At 43.5% G+C, this 22,801-nt stretch overlaps 1 protein-coding gene across 1 annotated transcript in view; it reads left to right on the top strand.

The window, feature by feature from the left end:
- fstl4 (follistatin-like 4) overlaps positions 1 to 22,801 on the top strand; it is a 183,449-nt gene that overhangs the window by 7,923 nt on the left and 152,725 nt on the right. The window contains exons 2-3 of the mRNA XM_068600901.1: positions 9,243 to 9,396; positions 19,037 to 19,070. Coding sequence (XP_068457002.1) covers positions 9,253 to 9,396; positions 19,037 to 19,070 — 178 coding nt within the window. The 5' untranslated portion in view covers positions 9,243 to 9,252. The remainder of the gene's footprint in view (positions 1 to 9,242; positions 9,397 to 19,036; positions 19,071 to 22,801) is intronic.

The following is a 22,801-nucleotide window of genomic DNA, read 5'->3' as shown; positions in this document are numbered from 1 at the left end:
TACGCGACACCATTATTATTTTTGCCGTCTCCACTACTTCCTGGTCCATGATTACGTGCGTTACATACACACTTATTTTGTGGTCTATTTATGAAGAACAGCGCATCGAAGTTTGTAGGTACATATAAAAGCAGTCTTTCCACAATCTGAAAAGGCAGACGTGCAATTAATTCTCAGAGAAACCAACACATTAACGCTTCTATCAGCGCCGCCATAATTGCGGCGTTGGCGACCTTTTTGTTGCTCACATTATAAGCTCCACTGTTTCCTCCTCCTCCAGTGTGTCCGTCTGTCTAATGCCGGGTGGTAGAGTTTTATTGTGCCTTTGTACTTCCTCAAATTGCCATGATTTTCCAAGCTTTTCGAAATGTTTGTGATGTATTATTCTTTTTGCCCAATTTGCCTACATACTGTTTATATGAATGGACCATGCAGGATATTTGCATGTTTTATCTCACTTGCTATACTTCACAGACAGCCTCTGATCAATAATGTCAAACCCAAACTAAAATGTGTGTATCTCTGCAACCACTAGGGCTATTTGAAGAATGTTGGTGTTATAATAAAAGGCTACACATGTGAGATTTTGTTGAGATGTGTAAATATGAGTCTATGTGTGACTGTTAAGAGTAAATGAAGATGACAGACAGCAAAAATGAAAAGCTTTCAGGCCCGCCCAGAGAAAAAAAATCACTTTCAGGATGATTATTTGTTTGAAATGATGCAGCTGTACTCAAATCATAGCACAATATGTGAACATTTAATATGTAAACATTCAATATAAGGATTTTAGTTTTTAAAAAATCAGGCGAATCTCATTGGGGCGCATTTGTACTATTTTAATGCAATTTGAATATTCTCATTTACCAAACCATATATTTCACTTATATTACTAACGGTGTTCAATACATCCAAATACAGCAGCGTTGGCCTAAAACAACCTATGATTTACAGTTTTATATAACAATCGCTCAGTTTCCATGCTTTTTTTTTTTTTACTGCCATTCCACTCAGCCATTGGTTTCCATTGATTTTATTCATATTCAACATAAAGTCAGCAGAGAGCAGTATCTTATGGGAAAACGGTGACGTTATTCAATGTTTTTAACCAACAATCAATTGATCCACTTAAACAAGTGTGGGCGTGAATCCAAAGCCCAATAGATCTTCTTCCTCTGAGCCATAGACCTCCAACGTTGTCCAAAAGGTGTTGCAACATCAGTGAGCCGCACTGAGTGACAATATCCTTCATTATCATGCTAATGAAGGATAATGTCACTCATGATCATGTTAACTGTGTTTAATTTGCAGTCAATCCCACTTACACCTCCCTGCTGCTGGAATACTCCCTATAGCACTTAAAATTAGTGGCCTCCAACAAATGCACAATTTAGTCCTGTTTGAGGAACATTTGCTAAAAAAAATTAAAAAAAATTCAGGGTCCAGCTGTTCTAGGAAATTACTGCGCTTTTTCAAAATGGAAAATATGTATTTTTGGCACTTGCAACAGAGGGTGCTTTGTTGTTTTGGCTCTTTTCATGTAATTTATTTTAAATAAAAAAGGGAACACTGCCAGCTTTTGCTCTTTTTGATCAATCACAGTGGACACATTTTACAATAAATATGCAAAATATACTTGATTCATAGATACACAACAAAGCATTTTATTATTTTATCAAGTTATAACAAACATTGGAGCTCAGGGGGAAATTGAAAAAAGGCCAGAGAGGACTGGTTGCTTCCTCACATTACACATTATCATCCAGTCCATTGTCATTGATTAGTGCCACTGATCAGAGTGTTTTTGTAGGTGGAAAACACATCTTCTTGTTGTTGTAGATGCCGCGGTGCTGCGTTCGTGGCACTCCTGTAAAAGCAGTGAGACGCATAAAGGCTTCACTCTCCTTGAAAACAGTTAGAAAAACTCACCACAGGTTGCTCGAACGTTACGGCGTCTGTCGAAATGAGACAAAACTCTCAGGAAACCCGTGGGCCCGTTTCAGGAAGGCGCCAGACTGAAGGCTGAAGACGTCTGGATATATTCCCTCTTCAGTCCCGACCGCAAGCAGTCATCATTAATTAGATCTTCTCTTCCTTAATGAGCTCCAGCTTGTCTGGGTCAAATCCTTTTTGATAGTGAGCCGTCTCGGATGCTCGGCTGATAAGACCCGTCAGCTCTGAACCGGCGAGGTGTCAAACCGCCGGCTCCTTTCTAAAGGGCCAGCGCTCATGAGCCTTTTTTTTTTTTTTTTTTTTTACATCTCAATGAATGACAGTTCATAACCTTATCTTTTTCCGGGGCTTCTTTGCTGTATAAAATCCTCTTCGGGAAACACCCACCCCAAGAGATTTATCATATCTTGTCATAAAAAATGAATAAAAGGAGAACCTGAAAGGATGCGTATCCTGTTCACCTGGAGTGTCTGGGAGATAACTGGGGTTAGAGCGTGTGATCCCGGAGCTGACAGACGGATTGACACTCCTGGTCGTCTCCTCGGTATCTTCCTCAGCCACACAGAGGCGGGAATGAAAAATATAGACGGAGGTATCGCTGCCGCGGCCTCGTGGAAACATTACGGGCGAAGGCGATCCCCCTCGGCGGCGCCGCTTCGTGCTACATGGACGTCTGTCTGAGGGAAAAAAAGTATGGGGTTAGATAAGGGTCATGATTGGCGGAAATATTTACAAATGAGCACAGAACAATTCACAAATATATTCGATTTACAAATGCACACAGAAGGATTTACAAATACATTCCAATTATTTATATAAATATAAAAAAATATAAAAATCACAAATATATTTTTGCATTTGTGTGTGGATTTTTTACTTGTTTGTGGATTTGTATGTCCTTATTTATGGATCGCACTGCATTTGTTTGCGAATGGCTTCACGTTTCCTTTTTTTTTATTTTTTTTTTACATTTGAGCGATCTATAGCCAATCAGATGTCGCCCTGATTTTTAACCTATCATATTCTGTGACCATTTGTAAATTCAATATATTTGTGGATTATTTTTCGCGCATTTGCCAGTTATGAGCCTCAACTAACCCCATAAAAAAAGAGGCGGTTTGAAACCCTGAGTGCAGGCGGGTCGGGTCGGAAGATAGCGGAGCGTCTTTTGCTGAAGGGGAACATCGGTTTGAGGCTCAGAGTAACAGCGTGGAGAGACGCTCGCTCCAAAATGGGGGCATGCACCATTAGGGGAAAGAAAAAAAAACCCACTACTTTGATTAAAAAAGAAGGAGAAGAAGAGATCGACAGCAGAGGATCTACTTTTTAAAAGTGTAAAAGGTCAACTGAGCCGACAGAAATGATAATGTTTCTTAATTTAACCTAAAAACACAAAGACGCCGGCAGCCGGAGTCGATGCTTCACATGCAGAATATTTTACTTCAGAAGTGTGAACTACAAAACCTGACGGTGTCAGCATGCGGCGCTCACAGATGTTACTCTTTTTTTTTTTTAAATACTCAGCAACTCGCGGGGAGGAAAGCGAGCCGAGCGGGCGACTGACCGCCGTCCTGGAACCGCTGGTGTCGTTTGTAACCGATGATAGCGAAGCGACCCGGAGATCAGGAAGCAGAGCTAGGAAATGTTGTCTCAGAGCGCCGCAGAGGCCCGAGAGAGAGAGAAAAGACAAAGAGAAAGAGAGAAGGAGAGAAAGAGGGAGACAGAAAAGACAGAGAGAGAAAGAGGGAGACAGAAAAGACAGAGAGAGACAGAATGAGGGAGACAGAAAAGACATAGCGAAAGAGAAAGGAAGGGAAAGAGAGGGAGGGAAAGAGAAAGAGACAGAAAGAAACAAAAAGAAAGAGAGGGAGAGAAAGAAAGACAGACAGAGAGAAACACAAAGAGAGAGACAGAAATGGAGAAAGGGAGAGAGAGAAAGAAGAGAGAGAAACAAAAAGAGAAAGAGACAGAAAGAGAGATGTAGAGAGAGACAGAGAAAGATAAACAGAAAGAGAGACAGAAATGGAGAAGGGGAGAGACAGAAAGAGAGGAAGAGAAAGAGGGACAGATAGAAACAGAAAGAGAGGGAAAGAAATGGAAAAGGGAGAGACAGAAAGAAGAGAGACAGAGAGAAAAACAGAAAGACAGAAAGAAGAGCGACAAACAAAAATAGAAAGAGAGAGGTCGAGAGAAACAGAGAAAGATGAACAGAAAGAGATAGACAGAAATGGAGAGAGGGAGAGACAGAAAGAGAGAGGGAGACAGAACGAAGATAGAGAAAAATAAAGAGACAGAAATAGAAGAAAGACTGAAATAAAGAGAGACTGTCAGAGAGGGGGAGAGAAGGAGAGACAGAAAGAAGAGAGACAGAAAGAGAGAGAGAGAAAGAGAGAGATGTGGTCGGGCTGCTGGCCTGCGGGAGATGACAGGAGGAACTCATATTTTAGATTAATTAAGGACTCATCATTATTTATGGGTCTACTTTGATATTTCTGAACTAGATCTCGGGTTCGGAGGCTTGTGCAGTTTTTTCTCTCCTGGACTGCGTTCAAAGCTCCGACATGAAAGGATCCAAACGGTTTTACCAAAAGTTCCTTAATCCTGACAAGGTGTCGACTATGTAGTGTTCACTCATAACACATTGATAACACAAAAGGTATGAAAGGTTGTTGGTGGACTTGTTGTCATACAAAGCAACCTGCCTCATTAGTTTGCATGGGGAGTGGAAGAGAAGTCGCAGGCTGAGGAGCTCCTTTCCTGGGTGGATTAAGGACTTTTTAGACCCCCGAATAACTAGCCTGCTAGCCCCGCTGCTGACACCTCTGTCTGCTATAGCTTAGCTAGCTCCCCTTTATGTTAGCCTTAGCTATCCCTCTGGCTCACTATGCCTCCGGCCCACTAACCCTCTGACCCACTATCCCTCTGGCTCGCTATCCCTCCGGTCCGATATCCATCCGGCCCGCTCACCCTCCGGCTGGCTATCCCTGTGGCCCGCTATCCCTCCGGTTTGCTAGCCCGCTAACCCTCTGACCCGCTATCCATCCGGCCCGCTAACCCTCCGGCTGGCTATTCCTCTTGCTCGCTATCCCTCTGGCCCACTATCCCTCCGGCCTGCTATCCCTCTGGCTTGCAAGCCTGCTAACCCTCTGACCCGCTATCCCTCTGGCTCGCTATCCCTCTGGCCCACTATCCCTCTGGCTTGCAAGCCTGCTAACCCTCTGACCCGCTATCCCTCTGGCTCGCTATCCCTCTGACCCGCTATCCCTCTGACCCGCTATCCATCTGACCCGCTATCCCTCTGGCTCGCTATCCCTCTGACCCGCTATCCCTCTGACCCGCTATCCCTCTGGCCTCCTATCCCTCTGGTTCGCTATCCCTGGGGACAGTTAGCTTCTGGCGTCAAGTCAGAGCGCTCCTCCTCCGTCCTTGTTCGGCTCACATGCTTACCCCCTTCTCTTTACAGCAATAGTGAGGATTCAGGACGAGACAGATTCTCCCCAAAAGCTTACTCCATTTCATGGCTGGCTGAGGGGAGCCGTGCCCACAGATTAGAATCACATAAATTAAAAGGTCATTTTAAGCCACACCCTAGAAAAAAAATCTTTTTTGAGAAACATCGGTCGGCGTCACTGCCGGGGAACGTCATGTTATGATCTCCAGGATCCGCACATCACCGTCAGCCGGCGCGCGACGGTTAGCGTGTTGTCTTCACAGCGGAGACAGATGGTTTGTAGCTCTCACGCTGAGGAAGAAAGTTTTGCGTCGTTAGTGCCGTAGAAAATAGTCACCTAATCGTGCCATTTTCATTTTCTACCTAAACACAGACTAGCACCTCCCCTCCAAAGGCTCAAGGTCGTTCTAATTTAGTTGGTTTCTTGTTTGTTTTTTTAGGCATTTGTTATATTGAGAAAACTGCTGGATGCAGAAGTTTTCTCAATGAAGATTTCCATAGATTGCTGTTATTTGGCTGGGAAATAATATTGGGATAAACGACATGTTGTTTGGCCAACGGCTTAATAAAACAGGCGGCTGTTCGAAAACATTTGCAAAAATACAGAAAAGATTTGCTCTTAAGGAAACGGTTTGTCCTGATGGTACGCTGTCAAACAGCAGGCCTAGCTACACAATCCACAGCCCGCCATTGAAATGATGACATAATGTTCTTCGACATGTGACCGCATTCACACTCCCATATTGTTTTGACAGGACCAGACTGTCTCTCCTCTTAGCTGCTCGTGTGCGTGCATGTTCTCATTCGTTCTTTTCGATGCATTCATTTAGAAATCTTTGCAGATGAATATTTTACCTTCGACCTAGAAAAAAAAAAAAAAAAAGCAGCAGCAGCTCCCGGCTGAAAGGAGCTCATGCGTCTCAAAGGAACGTGAGATGTCGTCTTCCTTTCGTCGGCCTTATCTTAAAAACGTGATGGCGAGCAGATGGCGACGCGTTACTGTACCTGAGCGCTAGCAGTACAGGCATTCAGCTAAAGACAGGAGGCTGCAGCGCCATGAACAACCAGTATCTGGTTCAGTTTTCTATTTATTCTTCCTGATTGGACACGCAATACTCCCCGCCCATAAGTGTGCTGCTGTAATGGTTGTTAAAGTCGACAAAACAAAGATTTTGTTGCCCTTTTTTTTTCACTTTTCTCTTTCAATCTTCAGCTTACAGCTAGTTGGTTTAATCCTTTTAAAAGCTTCGAAAAATCAATTCATCTGCAACGCATACGAACAAAATGAGAACCAGCATTACAGAAGGTAAGCGACGGGTCGGCTGCAGGACTCCTGGGGGACCCGCGACAAACCTTTAGTGTCCCGAAGATTAATAATGGTTCCGAAAGACTGCTTTTAAAGAGTCCGTCTCTTTGAGCTTTTTAATATGCCGCTCAAATAATGGCTTCCTCATCGACTTTCTGCCTCCTGATGAATTTCAAAATGGGCCGTTCATTCCACACCACAAGGGCTCTCTTTCTGTGTGTGTGTGTGTGTGTGTGTGTGTGTGTGTGTGTGTGTGTGACAATGCCACAGGGCCAGGCAGCACATTAAGACAGTGACTGGCAGATCTTATTTGGTGTTTAATTTCACAAGGGCGAGCTCTCTCATCTGTGAGGGGCCGTTAGCTTCGGGCTAGCTGGCTGAGCGACGTTGAGCTAACGGGACTTGGTCACATGTAGACTGTACGGTTAGCGGTGCTCCAAAGTACATCTACTAAGTTTCTGGAGTACCTTGGTATTGCAGTTTTAGCTATGTTATACACTACAGGCTTTTTACACCTCTTATTTAGAAACTTTTAAATCTTTTACGGGTTATTTCTTAAATTACTGTTGATACGTAATGTGCACGTCCATCATTCGTATGATGTCTTGTGAAAAAGTTACTCTGAATTCTTGTGTGTTTTTTATACAAACATCCAGCGACCTGTTTCAATTTCTGCTCATGACAGAAATATTATTCTGTCTCCACGGGACACGGCTTTGTTTTGTGTCATGTGACAAATGAATCACATGTTTTGCGTTTTTTCTACTTCCTGGTTCATGACGCACTTCTTAGGATAAGGTCCACAATGCTCCTGCTGGTAAAGCTGGCTTCTTTCTGACTGTTCCTGCAATTAAATACGTTAAAAAGAGAAGAGAGAAGAAGGAGATTATTTTCTCACTGAAAATTAATTGTTGGAAAAATAGTAAAAACAAATAAAAGATATTAAAAGTCAAAATAAATATGTAAAGTAGAGAATACATTTCCCCGTGAGCGGGACGAGGGCATTTACAGGTCAAGGTGAGTCACGGCACTTGTTTTATTATTCAATATTCCGAGAGAAAGCAGACATTTACCCATAAACACCGGCGCTGTTTGAGATGCACGGCGGCGTTTTTCTTGTGTCCTCGTTCCAGTTCAACTTTACGGCCCCCGAAGGGAAATTAGCTTTCAGGCCGGCTCTGCAATAAAACACACAATAAAGCCACATAATAAAGTACGAGGCCACAGTAAAAACAAAACAACCAACACACATTACCTGAAAGTACAATGACCGCGGCAGCTCGTCATCAGCTGATTGGACCGCACGGGAAGACGGCGCTTTGATGGCGGTCCAATCAGGATGCAACACCAAGTTTATCTGGAGAAAGTAAAGACACTCCAGGGGGGCGGACACAATAACAGAAACAATACAATACCACATTTGAATAGCGGATTGAACGCGTTGTATTGATGTGTATGTTAATGTATGGTTGTGCTATTTTATCACAATATTTCCGGCTCTATGAATAATATTTAAATACATTTTTTTTTCTTCCATTTGTCTGGTTTGTTTACTCTTCAGCTCGCCCAAAGCTGTTTAACATATAGTTATTAAATACATGCTTACCGTCTTTAATATCATTTACAAATGGAACTAGTCGTATCTGGGTGCGGCTACACAACAGCACAGACGGGGACGCCTTGTATATCTTTTGTCCTGAAGGTGTGAGTGTGTGTGTGCGCGAGTGTGTACGTGTCACATCAGCCAAATTGATCCCCCGAGTTCATACACACTCCAGCTTTCGCGACTTCAGAGGGTTGTCTCTTTGTTGACATCAAAAGACTTTCTGTGTCCTTTTGTAATGCAGATAATTATCCCCATCAGTGGCGGCTTTGATGTTCACACCGCTGCATTATGCCGCGTGTTGGCGGGCGTGTTGGCGGGCGCGCGAGCGCGCGGCGCACGGCGTCTTCTTCCATTGTGTGTAAAAGAGCGGCATCGGCTCAGGTTCGGCGTTCCACGTGTCTCGCGACACAGGATTCTTGCAGAAGGATTGGAAAAATGACAAAAATGATGCCGGCGAGAGACGCTAATTACGCAGTTATTGAGTTATTTGTCTCACATCTTAGCATTTCCATATTTGTCTCCTTCAGGCTCCGTGTCATGGAACGATGTCGGCTGTCTGAACTCTTTTGTGTGCAACTCATTGGTTGCATGTGTTCATTTGAATGAGTTCAGGTCGTCTGGCTTCGTTGACAACACGTCGACGGTCGCTCTGCTTGTGTGGGAATGACCGAACAGTTCGACCCACAATTAAACGAAAGTAAACTAATTTAATTGATTAAAAATTGGATTACGGAGGATTTAAATCCTAAATAAAATCGTCCAGGTTTACAGTGAAAGTCACACTAAATCGTCAATTTACATCGTCCGTTAAATTGCCTTCATCTGTTTGAGCTGTGTAAAATGTTTTATTTTTTGGGAAAACTGAAGTGCATCCAACAAAGTGAGCCTAAAGACTTTGTGTGCGTTGTGTTTTTTCCCCCCCTCAGGTACACACTCATGGGCAGCCTGGGTGTTTGGGCCGTGGCGGCGCTGCTGGGAGCCTCGGGGTGCTGGCTGGCTGAAGGGCACAAGAGCAGCCGGCGAGGCGGCGCTGATACAGCCACAATGTCACGCACCTCCTCCCAGGAACCACACTCCACGGTAAATACCATGTGCTGCTCGCTCTTTTGCTCTCAAACACACACACACACACACACACACACACACACACACACACACACACACTAAACTGCTTCCCACCGAGGACATCGCCTTCACTCCCCATCAAGCTGGAGAAACACTTACGGTGATATAAATCAATCACATCAACCATGAATCAGATCAGGGCTGCAAGAAAAATGAAGTGAATAAAAATCGTCTGACGAAACATATTCGTCGCCAAATGTTGAACAGCTTAACTTCCGTGACACGGTGCACTCCTGACGCGAGATTTCACAGGAAAAGTGGATTTTAATTCATTTATATACTCATTTTAAATCCAAGACATCCGTGATCTCATTGGAAAAAGCTATAAATGTTACTCTGATGTGTTAACATTGACAGTTTGTTGTTTTGAAAATGTATAAAGTCCCTTATTTATGGACACTTTGGCTGAAATTAATAGGATCTGTGGCTCAGCATGGCCAAAAGATAGCGTCAAACCACTGTAAGAGTTATAAACCACCTCTTTCATGACCCTGAAAAATTTTTAAATGTTTTTTTTGTACTTATTACTTTCCGAAATATGCTGTATTTCAAACATTTTTTCAAATTCACACCTCCTTAGAACTCTATATTTGCTATTGCAGTACTTTCGCTGTCAAACGAGCGGACAGGTTCCCCGCCAGCGAGAACGAAGCCTTTAACAAAACAATGTCTGCATAACGGGAAACTTCCGAGTCCTCGCAAGTTGTGAAGAAGACATCCGTGCAGACAGACACACACCGGCCCCCCCGGTCTGTTTTCAGCCTGACTCACTTCGGGCTTTGCCAAGTTGGCAACCGGCTATGGGATGTCATTTTCGCCCCGGTGGTTGTGTTTGCCTGGAAATCCCCCTGACGCAAATAAACCCTAAACACATTCCCATTCCCGTCCATCTATCTGGATAGAAGAGTTATGTCGGAAAGATTCTCGAAGCCTTTTAGGAATGAAGACGTTGTGCCAGATTCATTTTTTTCTTCTTCTCTAAATCTCTCCTCCCCCTCAAAACATGTAAACAACTACATATCTTAGGGGTGTGACTGACATTCAGCAAAACAGTCCAGATGAAAGCCTTTTTTATTTTGACCTTTTGTCAACTTCCTGGCGGCCATCTTTAATACTTGCAGAGCAGCCAAGACGCCTGCAACGCTCTGACAAACCCACGCTGGGTTAATGGCAGCTTAGGTGCAATGAGGGCACAGACTAAATTAGAGGTATTATCTAATTCATCCCTCTCTTTTTAACATTAAACAGAAGATACAATACACAGGATGCAGGGTCAAGCTGATTTAAGAGATAACTGACGCATTAGTAAAGCATGGGATGCTTATTAAATCTGATTTAATTATCAAATCTGAACCCGTTCCCTTTAAATCTCTCACTGAATCGTTAGTTTTAGTGGTAGACCTTTGAAGAAAGTAAAGTACAAAGCTGTTTAAACATTCAGCTGAAATCTGGTGTGACTTGCAATGTAATGTTTACATCCTGCGACTCTAACTTGAACATGAAATACTAGATAACTCAATTAATTTGCTAAAGATGCTCACCATACGTAATAAATGTTCATACAAGGGCGAATTTATGGGTGTTGATTATGAGGCCGATAAGGTTAAACCAACAGCATCGCTGCGTTGAAAACACACACAAACCCAACAACGGCTAAATTTAATTTATTCCGTTAGCACGGAATTAAGGTCTATTAGCGTTAGCTGCTTTGGGCAACATTTTTCCAATTTCTAGAGTTTACATAGACCTTTTTTTTTACAGCAGGCGTTTAAGTCATACCAACGATGCCTATTCGCAGTGGACACCATCAGTAATGATATTATTTACACACGTGCTTCTTCTTGTTTCGTCAAAATGTCCGCCGTGAAAAAGGTCCATTACCTGGTGCAAAAGGAAAGATGCCGTGGTCCTAAATACCCGTCACACGACACACATGTTGTCTGCACATAATGTTGAACAATCTGACAGTAATAGTGGGGGAAGGGCAATCATAGAGAAATAACCCAATTTCCTGAACAACAGTCGCTTTGTTGGGTCTGAAAATAGTGGTTTGAGTTAAAAAAGAGAGAAAAGAGAGCAACAAATCAATGCAGCATCTGTCGGTCTGCATTATTATATTCTACTCGATGCTGCAGCCGTCTTGATTCTTGTGTATGTGGGGAGAATTGTCACAGGATACCGAGGAGAGAGTCAGGTGTTTATAGACTACGTATTGACAGTGAGCTTGTAGTTTTTGGTTTGGAAGTGGTCTCTTTGAAGGGGGGAAAAGAGTGGAGTGGTGTGGCAGCAACACAGAGAAAGAGGGGATTGTGCTGGTTGGATGAAAGCTTTGGTAAGTAATGGGGTTATGAATTGACTGAATTGAGAATAAATGCAGGAACAGAGAAAACAAGAAAAGAAAGAAAAGAAAATAGCATTCTCTCCACAAGGGAAGGCTCTTTTTTTTGGGCAACCCCCCAAACACAATTACATTTTGATGACTTGTACCCATAAAGCTTTAGTTTTTGTTTCATTACAGTCCCAGATGGTTATTCCCCAATTTCTCAGGCTGTCTCCTGAGAGTTTGTACACAAAGCTCGAGAAAAACCTTTCAGGCATGTAGCACACGTGCAGCGGTTACCGTTATATGAAGCAATAATACTTTTCTCTACTGTGATTATTGTGGCAGAGGAAGCTTTCTGTGCTCAGCACAACCCTCTGCTACGAGTCTGTTGTCTTGGACCGCGGTTCCTTCCTGCCATGTTCAATGTATCAGCCATTGGGGCTAAACGTGTCTTAAGTTAGCGTGTCGTAAAGGTGGACACAGTCATGTGTGCAACATGTGTCCATTGCATGGTTGTAGTTGTTGAAGCAGTGAAAAACAACTTGAAAAATAAGCTCCATATGTATGTAAGGTGGGAGTTCGTGAAGACATCTTGTTCATAAATCTGACTAAAAAGGTTGTGAAGCTAACGTAATTTGTCTGTCAATCACAACAATAAAAATGAATGTACAGCTCGCTTGATCTTGAAGAGACAAGGAGTAGGTAGAACATCTGAAATGAGAGACGTTAATGGTGTTTTTCTTGAAGAAGAAAAAGAGGGAAAGGTACAGATGATGGGGACGTAGAGGGATAGAAGTAATACAGAACTCATGACGCTCATGATGTCGTCTGGACTTGTATGGAAAGAATAATCCTGATGGGCCATGATTTCTTGGTCTTAAAAGTCAGTGCGATTTCTCAACGACAGAATATGTCCCTCGTCTCTGAGTCGGATCTCGTCTTCTCCTCTGAGGGTCACGAGAAAGTCGACAACTCTGGATCTGCCCAATAACATTAGGTGCAAAAAAAAAAAAATACTGTATGCATTAACAAATATATATCTAGTTTTCGAGATCCTATAACGCAACATGATGATAACTGATCAATCTCATGGCAATTTTCAGAAAGGAGTTAAGGGTTTTGGAGGTTTTTCGTGAAGGTTGTCGGTTGCATCACAGAAGCAAACCGTCTCCCATCGCCCTTGCGATGCGTTCTTTAGGGAGGTGATTAGCACGTTCACCGCAAGTGGCATTTAAAAAAAACGTGTAAAACCTAGCGAAGTCGTTGTTTATCAGTTATTCACTCGAAGCCTGGGACAAATGTGATTAACAGATCGAGCCAGCAAGCAACACTAGAGACGTGAAATCTCGAGGGGGGAGGAAATGAATGTGTTTGGTTGTAAGTTCTATTTTAGGATTCATCCACGTTATGAAGGTATGACTAATTAACTTGCATTGCAAATGTTTTCCTTTCTTCTCCTTCCTTTTCATTTCGCTCTTCAAGTACTTTGTGAGTTTCTGAGAGATGAGTCTCTTCTTTCAAAGCGGCGAACAACAGGGGGAAAACATTTTGTATGTAGGAAGGTGAACTCTTGTGAAAACAGCAACAGAAAAAAAAAATGGATCCAGCTTTCCTTTCCCTCTTGGTGCCTCTTCATTCTAATAAAAAAGGTCAAGGTGTGCGCCACGTATGCGACAAAGAAAATTGCTTTTGCCACTTAGCACATATATTGATACTGCAACCCGGTTGGCATGCAGGCAGCTAATCCGGGCAGAGTGTTGTTGTTTACAGAGATGAAGAGGAAGAATAAAGTGGGCACATAAACATATGGCTCCTTGAATGAAGAGGGCCGGGCCACAGCAGCGCATATGAAAGGCCTTTTCAGGCACACTCTGCAACAGACACATGTTTGCTTGAATTGCCCTGCTGCTCAAATTGCATTCCCACTAAATGTCAGTCCCTGCAGCCACTAAGTCAGATTCTTGTTTTCGTGGAGGGTGTTTTTTTTTGTTAAATGGCAACCGGGTTGGAGGCGTGTAACACTCTGAGATGAGTTTGTACTAGTTTTTCCAAGAGGCTGTGACAATCCGTTTGAGTTTGTACACTTATACCCCGCCGCTACGACAAAACCCAGAGAAGTGGGCCAACGTGAGACCGACCGTGACAGCAATGATGTTGCACCACCGGGAAGTTCAGAAGGGGGTTTGTTCTAATTCAGCACCTCGACTGCTTCTTAACTATGCGACGCCACAGTAGACGTAGAAATCATTTTTTATTCTGCCACAGCCAAGGACAACACTGGTTCCTGATTGGCTGGCATGTAGCTGTTCAAATCATGTAAAATCGATAAAAACGATTTAGGCACAACCTTTATTTAGTGGATATTGGCGCGCATGCTCTATTAAACTTCGTCTTCCATTGCCTCTCGTGTGATGAACATACATTCGACGCAAAGAACATGGCCGCTTGCATACGACTCGCTGCGTGTTGGTTGAGGTTGTTGAAGCCTCATGAATCCCTCCGGATGCAAATTGTGTTTAAATATTTTCTTTTCACGACAGTCTAACAGCCTTTCAACGCCGAGCCCGTCCTGAAAATAACAACTTATGACATGCCTGAGACATGTGGTGCCTAACGTCACAGATGTGTAAATAAAGGCAGCGTGAATCAAATGAAAACCGCCTCGGGCTCAAGAGTTGAGAAGGTGTTGAATCATCCGTCTTCGCTGTTGTGCGTCTCTCAGCATCCCGCCTGTTTCCGGAGTCTCATCACATAATTGTCACCGCTTTGGGCGGACTCTTTCTGTACAGAGAAGCATCAGATCCCTCCTAATTGAAACCCAGTGGGTTTTGTCCAATAGACTCTTTTAAAGCCAGCGTCATGATTACGCCGGAGTCAAAACAAAGGAAAGACTGGAGGGAAACGCCCGGTGGCGAGCCGTCAGGAGGTTCAACTGGAGGACAAATGGTTTTTTTCTGGTTTTGAAAAAGTGTTTGGATAATTGAAGCCGGACACCCGAACTACAACCTTTCAAACATTAAAAAGAAAAGTAACTTGGGCAGGAAACCGGGTCAACCGGAGGAAAACCTGCCAAGTTGTTTTCAGACACTGAAAGCTTTCTCTCCACGTGATCGTTCAGCTTCTTGAGTGCCGTCCCGGAGGTTGTTGGTACCACTCTGGTTTGGTAATGCCTTGATTGTGGACTCCAGGCAGAGTCCCACCAGGTCTCGGCCCTGGTCGCCGCAGTTGTTTAACGGCTTCTCTTTGCATCTTGATGGCGTTCATCGTGTTGGTAAAAGACGATTCTTGCAAAGGAACGATGTGGGCTAAGTGTTGGTGGAAAGGAACGATGTGAGCTAACCTTTCAACATAAAAAAAACTGCGAAGACTTGAATTTGAGAAGAAACAGTAATATCAGTAAAATATGTCGAGTTGGGAATAGTGAAGCGTCTACATACAACAGTTTCAGATCAGATCCCCTGGCTTCCTGTGACCTCACCAAGTTTTACTGAGCGGAAACCTCTGGCTCTGCCTCTCTGCCGTTGCCGCGGCAACAAGGAATTGAACTGCATTGTAGGTAATGCAGTTCAAATCATTGTTGCCATGGCGAACCACAACTGCATTGTGGGTGATGCATTCACGCATGAATAACCTCAGTCCGGGTTTTTTAAAAGACGTTTTTAAATGTCCGCTCAGGTGGCCAGCATGCGTTTCTGTTTCCAACTGAAGAAATATGTATTTAAAAATACATGAAATAATATATAAAGATGTGGATACTCTCTCTTTCCTGCACACACAAACAGTTCTGAAACTGTGTGTAGAAACCAACGTGTGTGTCAGAGTTTAGCATTTAAATGAGGAAAGAACAAAAGGAAAGCATGTCGTACCTCCAATTGTTACGTTTGTTCTGCCCCACAGTTCATGTGATGCGTTTGAGACACCAAGTCCATTGTCCCTCCTCTCTTACCGTAGTTCGTTCTGCTGCAGCTACTTGTCACACTTACTGTCTGGTAGCCTCCAAAGAGCTAAGTCTGAAGGTAAATCTGTATGCGTGTACATATCTTCTATGATATATTCTCTGTGTGTTTACTGTTTTAGTACAAACTTGTGTTGTATAGATGCTAATCACGATTAGCAATTCTGCATTGACATCAATGTTAAAATTAGCTTAGACACGAACTGGTCAAGGGAGTTTTACGTTAATGGTCACTTACCTTTTCTGGCATAATAGCTGTATGTTAATACAGCCATTAATACTAATATGTGTATGTGTATGTACTGTTTGAGATCATTTCATGTTCTGTTTTTCACAGTTTTACACAACCAAGATCCGCTGTTAGCTGTCTGCTAAGATAACTTAGACGCGAGGGCAGGATAGTAAAAAGACTTAGCTCTTTAGATGCTACCAGACATTAAGTGTGGAAAGTAGCTGTTGTTGCATCGTTGGCTGTAGCAGTGAGCTTTTCTGCTGTGTGAGAAAAAGTCTGTTGATAAAGCATTAAGTAGATACATTTTACTCATTTGGCGGCCGGCTAGTTAGCTAGCTACTTTGCTAATTCCCTTACGCTTTCATGCTCCATTTGTTACCGGGAGGAGATGGCTAACCAGCCAGCTCTGGACATGAATTAGCATGCAAGCTAACTAGCAGTCGTCTCCGGGGCTCCAAGGCTAGCCTTGTAGTAAAGTAGTCTATTAGCGTGCGAGCTAACGGGGCTCCAAGCCGCTAGCCTTGTAGTAAAGTAGTCAGGCAGAGACATAGGAGGTGGCTAATAAGATCTGTGGTGTTATGTTAACTTCATCCAGTGACTCTTGAGAGTGAGTGACTGTACAAGTTGAGAGGAACTTGCTTCTCTTCAGTCATTAAAAGAAAACAAGCCAACATTGTTCACTAACACATTCAGAGAAATATTCTGCCTCCACCCACGCTCCATCCACAAAAATAGTCTAGTCAAGTCACAGAACTGGGTTTATTTGCTCAAATTAAATTCCGGTGGATGTTATTTACATTTCTCCAACCACTAAATGTCAAAGTAAGTGTTGCATCGCAAGAAAAAAACCCACAAATGTAATCCTCGTAAAACGTGTGCGTGAACGCATCGACTTTGCCTCATCAAGACGTGACTGTCGTTGCCGTTGATTATTGCTAAACTATTATTGTACGCCATGAAAATCCCTTAAAGCTGAATGTATAAAGGAGTGTGACAAAAAAGAACCCCGTAGAGACGTGGATGAGAGAGAACAGTATTTTTAGAAAGAAGCACATAGCCTTTCTTTCACCTCTACGCTTGGTTTGATTCTCTAATCAATTGATCAAACAGCGGCACTCCAGATGATGGAAGGCGGTGCTGATGAGCACACTCAATTTTATCCCGCCATCATGAGGAAGCACGTCCGCAATTAAGATAGACAGATGGCAGAAAGAGAGAGGGATAGAGATATAGAGACAAAGGAGGAGGCAATGACAGGAGGCACTAAAAACCGCTGTGTTTTTTCGCGAGGCTCTCGGTCTCCCGGGAAGCCGAGAGGGCCTCACAGACTCACACATCTTTTTTCACTGAGCCTCATTACCGGTGACATCCACACTGAGGGACAAGAATGCAAAATGTCACAACACTTCAATTGCTGACACACGTTGGGCTGCTTCCCAAACGGTGTTGCATTGGAAGACCTGCCTCTGGTCTATTTTTACAACGAGCACGTCGGTGCTTTTGTTTTGCCGGGTTTACGTTAAATTGCGTCGCAAGTTCAGACACATTTATGCAGAGCAGTAGTCACAGTGCCGCAACGAGCAGTGATCAGTAGCTAACAAGCACAGAACGCCCTACAAAAGGCCAACAATCATCGCACACAAACACGCGTGTACCTACACAGGTCAGCTGAACTACTACTAAAGGCAGCAACTAATAATACCGCCTCACATTTCCAGCTCCACAGCTATGCCGATAGAGATAGACGGATATAGTGAGTAGGTAGATAGATGGATATAGATAGATGGAGTGGATGGATGGAGGGATAGAAAGAGTAGGTAGATGGATAGAGTGGATGGATGGATAGATATAGTAGGTAGATGGATAGAGTGGATGGATGTATGGTGGAAGGGATGGATGAAAAGAAAGAGGAGGTAGATATATAGGTAGAGTGGATGGATGCATGGATAGATAGATATAGTAGATAGATGGATGGATGTCATCCAGTTCCTTCTATATCATGAAATAGAAGGAATTTATCATCAATGAGTTTGTGGCAAATGAGAGCGTGGTTCATGAGAGATGTGATGGAAATGTACAGCGTAGATATTATATATTGATGGTATATTTAAGGTTTAAGACACACCTGAGGATCGATAATGAACGGTTGCACCGCAATGCTATGTTTGAATAGAAAGAGACTCTTGAACTGTAGTCGTATGAATCGTCACAGTTATATTGTAGATCTCTGAATTACTGGATTACAACTATAGTCAGTTGCCGATTTCCCAAATTCACATTGCAGATAACTGAACTGGAGACATCTGTCATCTTGTCTATTAGTTTGAATCTTACGAGTCAAAATACAGGTCCAGAAATCTCAAGTTAGACTTTTCACCTGTCAAAATAAGACATGCAGACGGCACAGTCATGGCTGGAAGTAGAGACGAGTAAAAAAATGTTTTTGACGGGGCTTAAAAGGACACAAGTAGACTAAAATGTTTTATCCCAAAGTGTAAGCTTTGCTTTGGCCGATTTTTGATTTTTTCTGATGGAAGACCTTGTTGTCCTCCATGTTTTTCATCCAACAAATCCACACCCGCCGAGTCTTTTGGAAAGCCGTGAATGAAAGTGACATTTATTGAAATTTGAAGCCGCGCGTCAATATCACACTCACAGTTAGAACTGACAAAACGAATCCTTTCTCCTCGCCGTCTCAATGCTTTGACATCCTGATAAACACTCCAGCACAACATAGTGACAACTGCCATCTCGCAACCTGCTGGGAAGTGCATTTCCAATTAGGGTGATTGAATTGACTCCGGGATCCGCCTTTGTAAAGGTCCCCTCGTTCCTCTGCTGTCACCCGCCACATATTCTCTCCCTCGCCGTCCCACCCGCTATTTGTCATTTTTTTTTCTCCATTCTCTTCTCGTCCGTTCACCTTTTTTTGTTTTCTGACGTCTTTCTCCGAAACCCAGAAGGAGGGTGGAAAAGGCACGGTAACAAATGGTGCGCGGAAAAAAAAAAAAAAAGCTGCAGAACGGGGCTGTCTCACTCCTCCGAGCCTGTAATAACCACTTTTGTGTGTGCTCTCTGTTTGCAGGAGAAGGGGAAAGCGGACGGCAGCATCGATCAATGTGAGTACACTTACTGTGTTCAACCCAAGCAGCATTTTTCACACACACACACACACACACACAAAACCCAACAACAAAAAGCACCATGTTGTGTTCCATGACATTTCTTTTTTTTATTTCCCGTCTGCTGTTATCCGGGCACACACTTTGGTGTTGGGATTGCTGGGAAATGCTGCATGGGAAGCAATTCAAATCTCATAAAGTGGACCATGCAGCCTGTTCTGGAGAAGATCTCTGATGATGATGTGAAGGTGACAATAAGCCTTCGTCACTGCGTCGCTGTTCGCCTTTGAAAGCACGTCGGTTGTCAGTGGAGAGATCGTCTACACATCAGTTGTGATGCTGGTGTTTTATTCTGTCTACTCAGTTGCATGATACACCATCTGAGAGGAAATAGTCGTCAACGGACAAAAAAAAATCAAGCTCTTTGAACTCACTCATCCCAAGCGACAACGCTTCTATAAGTGAACAAAATAAATGTGAATAATTATCTTCAGTCCCTCGTCAGAAATGATTTAAGTAAGGTTCGTGTAGCTTTGGGCCTCGGGCGGCTTTGGAAGTGGATGCTCATGCAGGTCGTGCCCTACAAAGATTATCAGACACACACACACACACACACACACACACAGACAAGCATACATAAGTCTGGGTGTTGGCAGCTTTCTGTGCTTGTGGACGACACCGTCGGGGATGTTCAAAACTTTGTGTTTGTGCCCCTCTTGTTGTGTGTTTTTGTGTTTTTTTGGCTATATATATTATGTACAGATGCACTGATAATTATTTAGCTCTGCTGCTGATTACAGGTCGAGAGCTGTGTCTTTTTCTTGTGATTACATTCAAATCTCCGGGCGCACAACGTAAATGCTTAGTTCAGTAGTATATATCACATATATACATATATATATATATATATATATATATATATATATATATATATATATATATATGTAATATACACAGTCTGTCATAGTAAATTTGATATTATTAAGATTTGGTTGTCAGAAGTCCTTGTTTGGTACAGGTCAGAGGCCGATATGATGACAATTTGGAGCAGGAAATAATAATACACATTAATAAAAAAGGTACTCAAAGCACCCTACAGGCTACAGACTGATGGAATAGAAGCAATAACAAAGTACACATGAAAGATAACATGACAGCAAAAACACTAAAATATACATAACTTGCATCAGAGGTAAGAAGCCGATTTCAATAAATTAGTATTAGGTGCAGTTTTGAAAGTGACGGAGAAAAAGATCAAGTTAACTGTGAAAAGATAAAGGTGGAAATGAGTTATTTACCAAAAGACAAAAGTGAATAAAGTGGTAAATCACGTCTGTCGGATTTAATGACGAGCTTCAGACTGACTGTAATTTTAAGTAAGAGGATGACAGGACATGTTTTATTTATTCAGAATGTTCCGTGTCCCGGTACATTGTTAAACAGCACTCTAACAAACCATTAATGCAAATATATTCCCGGGGAAAGCAAGGCGACTTTATTTCGTGACTCGATATTTTTTAACGGCTGAATTATTTGGTCGGAGAAAAAAAACAACGTCAATTTGGTGAGAGAGTTAAACTTAAACTGTCATCATCTCCCCGTCTCGCATCGAGGACAAAGAGCCGATCGTGTTGATCACGAGCGGAGAAATAAGCTGGGAAAAAAAACGGGACGTGACCCGACTACCACGTGTCAATCTGCCGCATCCCCTGGGACGCATCCCCTCGCGCCATCACCAGACCAACGCATCGAATGTCTTGTGGAGATTTGCTTTCATGACAAAAAACAAATGAATATTCTTATTATCCGAACCGTTTTTCCTCTTCGGGGTCCGATCCCAGCTGACATTGGGCGAAGGCTGGGTTCACGTTTGGGGGTCGAGAGCCAGATTGTGCCGCTGCCTCCTTGTTTATTTTTTACCGCGAGTACGTTTTTTTTTTTTTTATTGGAGAGCCGCTCTCGTCGGCGTTTTCCGGGGATTTCATGAAGCGGAGTCCAGGTGTGACCCGGTGGGGTCAGGGTGTGTGCGTGACAGAGACAGCTGCTCCGTGGCGAGCCGATGACCCCCAGGGGTCCTGATCCAAACACGCCCTCTAAGACATCTTTGCAATCTGGAGAGACAGAAGGAGCAGAAAGGTGAGCTTCTGATCCCTCGCAACTTGAACCGAAATGAACAGATTCTTGTCTGCCGGCATGTTTTCCTCACTTTGGCGGAGCCACCTGTTGATCCTCTGCCACCCCGTCATACATGTGTGCTCGACATCAGGGGTGTCAAACTCGTTTTAGTGAAGGGGCCACATGCTGCCCATTTTGATCTTAAGTGGGCCAAACCAGTAAAATCACAGCATAATAACGCATAAATAATGACAATATTTCTCTGTGTTTAAATCATTGGTGAAGGTTTTTAGATGATAAACTCTATTTTAAGGTCTTTTAACAATTAACTAGAAAGATAACGACCAAAAATTCAGTCATTAGCTCAATGTTTATCTGCCTGGGCTCTCCTCTGCAGATTCCCTCGCTTTGTGACGCGTTTGTGACGCCACTTTCATGACGTGTCAGTAGTCACATCACTTGTGACTGTGGATCAATGGTTTGCACGTCCGTCTTACAAGCAGAGGATCAGAGGTCCGAATCCCAGCTCTGCTATTTTTGATCTAAAAAAAACTATATGTATGTATTTTTTTTTTCTTCTGTTGGACTGGACCCCATGGCGGGGCGGATTTGGCCCGCGGGCCTTGAGTTTGACGCCTTTGGTCTACATGATGCTCTGTGGACCGTGTAGAACAGGACCACTTCCATATGGTCCCTAAAATATGCAGACGTGACACAAAGACAGTGAGTAGGAGCTTTGTCTCAATGTTAGTGAACAGCAGGAGTCAAGCTGGACATCGCACCAGAGAATCTCCTTGACGCGAACTCGCGGGACGTCCGAGCCGCTCTCGATGAGGAGTTTTTCCACCTCAATGTCCCGGTGGAACGAGTGTCTCTCTGCTGGAGATCAATGGCTGCGTCCACCAGCTGCTTCAGTAAGATCTGACGGAGGAAAAGAGAGCGATGAGGGGTGACAGAGGAGGACGCTTTGCCATGTTTTCATGGCTGACTGCAGCAGCCTCCTTTGACTTTAATGTCGCGGAGAAGGTCCCAACATGCAACATGCAAACTCCACACACAGAAGAACCGCTCAGGCATCATGGGAATCGAACCCCGGGACCCTCCGGCTGTGAGGCGACAGCGCTTGCGGTTGTTCGCGCTCCGTTCGAGTCATCGAGGGTAAAGACTGCGGCCTGTAAACCGTTCACATAGATTATTTTTTTTTCCTTTTGTGTGTTTCTCCGCATTGTTGTGCGCCGCGGCGGCGAGATCGAGCGCTTCGTGTGCGAGGTACTGTAACGGCGATGCTTCCACGGCTGAGCGCTTCCTATTTGACAAGCGGCTTCCTCTGTTCGCATCAGGTCCATAACGATGAGCTGTCTTCATCTCCACAGTAACACGCTGCTTCTCTGCGTACTGCTTCTCTTCGACCTCAACGTGACCCCCAGAAGATTCCTTTCTTTTTCTTTTCCAGTTTAGTATTCAGCATCTAGTGCAGTATGTGTATTTATTTTTTTTTCATACCTCTGGGTATCCATTAGTAGATTTCTTCTGAACACCGTAATATGAGCAGGAATGTAGCTTTTTAAGTGATAATTGCTTTTGGAGCTCTACGTGCTCGCCTCACCTGCCTG

Source organism: Clinocottus analis, unplaced genomic scaffold, assembly GCF_023055335.1.
Source record: "Clinocottus analis isolate CAN_PGR_092001 unplaced genomic scaffold, fCliAna1.0.p SCAF_5, whole genome shotgun sequence".
In the NCBI taxonomy this organism is placed as follows: Eukaryota; Metazoa; Chordata; class Actinopteri; order Perciformes; family Cottidae; genus Clinocottus; species Clinocottus analis.
Note: the sequence above shows the minus strand (reverse complement) of the source record. Positions and strands in the feature narration are given on the sequence as shown.